General features: G+C 43.5%; 1 protein-coding gene across 1 annotated transcript in view; it reads right to left on the bottom strand.

The window, feature by feature from the left end:
* Positions 1 to 5,485, bottom strand: part of TDRD9 (tudor domain containing 9) — a 91,774-nt gene that overhangs the window by 75,383 nt on the left and 10,906 nt on the right. The window contains exon 5 of the mRNA XM_008576632.1: positions 2,274 to 2,354. Within this exon, the coding sequence (XP_008574854.1) occupies positions 2,274 to 2,354 (81 nt within the window). The remainder of the gene's footprint in view (positions 1 to 2,273; positions 2,355 to 5,485) is intronic.

Here is a 5,485-nt window from a genome sequence, read left to right as displayed (position 1 = left end):
CCAAGTCAAGGGTTAAGATCCCCTTACCGGTCATCTTTTAAAAAAAAAAAAAAAAAACCCAGAAATGAATGCCAGGAGCAGCACCCACAGCACCCCATGCCCCAGAGAGGGTGGCAGCATCACAGAGGATCACCAATCACCCTGGCTGCTACATCCGGCAATTAGAGCTCTGGAAGTGTAAATCTTAGCATAGTAAAAACTTTACATAGGCATTGTCAATGCAATTACTGAGTAAACAAAGTATCTGTATTTCCCCCTTTGTCATTAGATACAAATGGTAAAAACAATATTGACCAGAACTCTCTTTGAGAAGAAATGTCCGAGGTCAGAAGCAATGCTCTGAGAAGCCACCTGGGGTGTAAGAATGGCCCCAAGGGACAACCCAGTCATAGCAAGATATCTTTAAACTTATCTTCTAAGGAACGGGGAAGCCAGTGAACTGCAGGGCTTTTGTTTTGTTGAGCACAGCAAGCAAACAAGAAGCCAAATCTGGACTGCTCGAGGCAACAGAGACTAGGCATGGCCTCCAGCCTCCCCTCACCTGCCCTCCCCCAGACTCTCCTCCAAAGAGTCTGCAGCCTGCCACCCACTTGTCTGGGGTGCGCCTGGGCTGAGTCTGACAAGCTAGAGGAGGACTAAAGAGTGGGGACAAAGAGAAAGCCAGCTCAGGGGAACCAGAGGTCCTCTAAAGGTTTGGGTAAGGAGAGAAAGGGAGAGCTTAAAGCCCATCCATCCACTCTTGCATCTTAAGTCCTCTGACAGCAGCACTCTTTTAAAAACATAATAAATAAGGATTTTTTGAGAGTTTTAAAAAAATTTTCTACAAAACCATCTAGAACTCAACTTCTAATTTCTTAGCCCAACTGCATGTACCATATAAGATTACATATTTGGGAAATATGCTGCTTCATATATTTTTTAATAAATCATGAACATATTGAAACTGACAAACTGTATCTTACAACTTACAAGATAAGTACCAAATTCCTTACCACTGTTTTCAGCAGTGTGGTAGTTTTTTTTAAATCCACTAACACTCAACTCTTTTTACCACTGAAAACTAAAAAACACGTAATCAAATCATCACCTTGACTTGAGTAAAAAAGGAAAGTCTTAAAATGACAATTGAGAAAGGCCTCAGGGCTGGTCCCGTGGTGCACTCGGGAGAATGCGGCGCTTGGGTGCGCAGCAGCGCTCCCGCCGCGGGTTCGGATCCTATATAGGGATGGCCGGTGCGCTCACTGGCTGAGCACGGTACGGGCGACACCAAGCCAAGGGTTATCGCAAGCCAAGGGGATCACCCCCTTACCGGTCACAAAAAAAGACAGAAAACAAACAAACAAAAAAAGAGGCCCCAATTTGTTGAAGAATCTTCAATGTGATCTTTAAGATTCCAAAAAAAGAATGCAATAGCCAAATTCTCTCATTCATTTTACAGTCACTTCAAGCAGTAAGATAACCTACTGCAAGCCTTGGGCTCCATTCATTCAGCACCCGCAAGTGTAAATACGAACAATCTAAGGGGGAAGTTTCCTCCCTTGGCGGGGTTGGGGGAAGGAGGAAAAGAAATGTTCCTCAACAAATAAATAAACTAAACACAAGAAGACAAAATACTTTATGGTTTAGAAAGCAACCGTTTTCCAATAACAGCAAATCCTTTAGCTGTCCCATCATATAAGGATATGCACATACCAATCACTGCTACCTCTGCCCACCACCACGGTCAGTCGACCCGTGCTTAGACTTGTTTAGTTGCATAACTACCCTAAAGCCTTTGCTCTTTTGGCCTAGTTCCCACCTTCCTCCTTTTTGTTCAAATGAGATATAAACAACATTTACCATTCCTATTGACTTTCAGTTTACTCCTATCTTATGTTTCTAAAATAGTAGTACATATTCTCTACTATTTATATATTTTATAATAGTTTTAGTTCTCAAACTTCAATGTGCTTTGGTGCTATTTAATTACAGATTCATTCACGTACCTTTATTATTCAACCAAAACCAGGGCTCTAATACCCAGCATTTCATTATAGTCAACTAGTATTAGATCATTTTCTGCAGCCTGGAGAAAATGTTAGAATTTAATGCAACATAATAACCAAAAATATTCCACATTCTGATCATAGCCCTGCTTCCTAACAAGATCCAGAGTACTACAAATGATGATGAATTTTAAGTCACTCATTTTAATCGTTTTTGTTAAAAGAGAAAAACAAAACTAAACAAATCTTTACCCTGAATATTTCTGCTACTCATAAAATCAAATTTACCTTCACAAAACGTGAATTTGTTCTTAAAAGTTTGCGGACTACCAATAGCAGGAAATCCATTTCTTCAGTTCGCTCATGAACCTGCAAAATAAAAAAGGGGCACCCCACATGACATCAAGCAACACACATCACTGCTGCATGGATAGAGGGAAGGGGGCTTAAACAGAACCCTTGGGAGACTGAGAACTAAATCAGTTCTCTCTGCTTAATGCAGTCTTCAGAGGACTGCTATCACTCCTCGCTAAGAGGAAGCAAAGAGCATTAGCCTACAAACCAGAGAGTATCCATGTGGGTCACTGTCCCCCTCAGTGTTTCTCCTTAGGGTCCTACTGGCATTTGGGTAAAGTAATGTTCAGCGTCTTTTGCCCAGCCCAAAGCGCCCCCAGGTCACTGTGACAAACTAACATTCCCACCCATTCCCAAGCACAGACAATCCACTGGACCAGCCTCCCCATACCCCCACCACACCCCTCTGCCACGCTCTCTTAGCAAGATGTGCCAGTCTGACACCACATGTCCTGGCAGACGTGTTCCATAATGTACAGAACTGGAGTTCACAAGGGTGGGCAAGAGTTGGCTCAGGAAAAGCAGGCTGAGTCAAAAACAGGTAAACGAGAACAAAGTTAGGATCCGAGGTCAACAGGCAGAACTTCAAGAGCACTCAAGGAAAGCAGGTGCTTCACAGCCCTCCTCAGACGGAGACCTCACAGATGAGCCACCACGGATCCACAGTTCCTCCACCCCCACCCAGAACCAGCAAGACACAAAGGACGAGCTCGCGTGTGACTATTTTTTTAAACGAACCAGTTACTCTATAACTTAGGATACCTCAGAGCACACTAAGGGGACAATAAGATTCTGTTCTGGGAAATTCTCTGCCAAAGAGGAGAGATAACTACTAAGTTTGAAAGAGGGAGTTTTCCTCTCCTGATGGAGAAAGGCCTGATGATTTATTCTATAACTAATTCCATTCCAAGCCCTACTATCTTCCTCATTTCCCACTGAAGTAGATGTGTGGAAAGTAGTACAAAGAAAAGAAATGAAAAAATCAGTAACAGAAAGGTATTTAACATCCATATAAAATGGCTGGAAGTCCTTATAGAACACCATTATAAATCTAATTCTTATCTCATTCTGTCACCAAACTCCAGAACACTTCCTCCACACAAACATCTTGTCTCCTACTTGAGAAAGAAAAATTATCAGGGAAGAACCCCCAAAGTGACGTCACCCAGGTCTTAGATCCCCTGCCTGCACTTACGGACTCTCAGTTTATGCACATCTTCTCCCGGGCTTCTCCAGCTCCCCTTCCGCCCCCAAGGATAGAGCCACTTACCCTCTTTCTCCAGGATCCCACAGACCTCCCCCTGCCCCTGGCCTTTCTCCATCGCGCATAAATATAAAGACATCAGTAGATATCTGTCTCCCCAGGAGTGGCTGAGAGCAAAAACTAGGTCTCACTCATCCTTTATAACCTCAGAACCTAATAAGGCATCTTTTTCATAGCAGATGCTCAAAAACTGTTTATTGAATGGATGATTTGCCTGAAGCTATTTATTCTTTCAACATTATTATTCCATTTTAAACTGCCTGGCAATCTTCAACTTTTGCTCTTATATTTCTTTTGAAATTCAAATCATCCCAGAGAACATTAACAATACTATTTGTGGGCCGACCCCGTGGTGCACTCGGGAGAGTGTGGCGCTTGGGAGCGCAGCGGCGCCCCCGCCACGGGTTCAGATCCTATATAGGGATGACTGGTGCACTCACTGGCTGAGCGAGGAGCGGGCGACACCACACCAAGGGTTGCCATCCCCTTACCGGTCACAGAAAAAGACAAAAAAAAAAAAAACAATACTATTTGTAAGCCTACAACTTCAGGTCCATCCAATCCCTTCATTCATTGAGCAAATGATTATTAGAGTACCTACTAGGTGCTAGCAATACAGTGGCATAGCAGGATGCTGCTGAAATAGAGAAAGTCCTCTACTGGCCACCACTCCCCCTGTCCTGCAGAGAGGAGTTACTGCTGTTCAGCTATTATGGCATAGCTTCAGGAAAGAACATCGTCAACAGCACTGTATGGGTGGGTTTATAACACCAAAAGACATCATCTCTAATGCCATTTTTCCAAATATTGAAATCCCCAAAGATCAAAATCCCTAAAATCTAAAACCTCTAATGTCTAAAATCCCAAAAGACTAAAATTCCAAATCCTTTTTTCCCTTTCTTTTTTCTTAGACTTTTTTCCTGCAATTTTAAGTTGTCAGCATTTTTTTTTATAATTTTCTATGCTATGTATTTCATCTTCACATCACTTCCAATACTGGAGATTGTGTGAAGACTTTTAGAGAACCCTAACTTGTTTTACACATTTTTTGCAAATTTGACTACATAAAAGTGCATTATCGCAATATAGACTTCATGGATAAGCGTCACACGTGCATATAAGAACGTTGAAACTTCCTCAATAAATAAATGTCCTTTTCATACACCTGTATTTGTGAAAGAAAATTTTTCAAGACACTACCAGCTCTTTGAGCTACTGCATACATGGCGGTGACCAATCATGGTTTTTGATCAACTGCTTCGAAAGACCTGGGTTGTCCACCACGGTATTTCAGATGACTGCAGTTATAAGCACACAATTACCAACCACAGTGACATTTCTCGTTTTGACCTCTCTCTTTATGAATATGGTTTGTCTTCTCCTAACTGTTATGCCTGTACAACAGTTGTTAGTACACCTGAGTATTTATGCTTGCAAAAACATGTATGTTGGGGCCGGCCTGGTGGCGCACTGGATAGTGCGCCGCTTGGGAAGCGCGGCAGCGCTCCCGCCCGAGGGTTTGGATCCCACATACAGACCGGTTCCCGCTCACTGGCTGAGCGAGGCGTGGGACCAACACCAAGGGTTGCGGTCCCGTTGCCGGTCCCAGTCCGGTGCGGGGGCGACACTGAGGGTTGCGATCCATTGCCGGACACGGAAAAAGACAAAAAAAAACATGTATGTTATTGGCTATTTGATTGTGTAAAGTCGCCCATGAAGTGTTCTGTCATGTTTTAATATGTTCCTCAGAGAAACACCTTTTAAAAATGTAAATAATTGGGGCCAGCCTGGTGGCGCACTGGATAGTGCGCCGCTTGGGAAGCGCGGCGGCGCTCCCCTCCGAGGGGTCGGATCCCACATACGGACCGCCCCCCCCCCACCC

The sequence above is a fragment of the Galeopterus variegatus genome, unplaced genomic scaffold (genome assembly GCF_000696425.1).
Source record: "Galeopterus variegatus unplaced genomic scaffold, G_variegatus-3.0.2 Scaffold62, whole genome shotgun sequence".
Classification (NCBI taxonomy): domain Eukaryota; kingdom Metazoa; phylum Chordata; class Mammalia; order Dermoptera; family Cynocephalidae; genus Galeopterus; species Galeopterus variegatus.
Note: the sequence above shows the minus strand (reverse complement) of the source record. Positions and strands in the feature narration are given on the sequence as shown.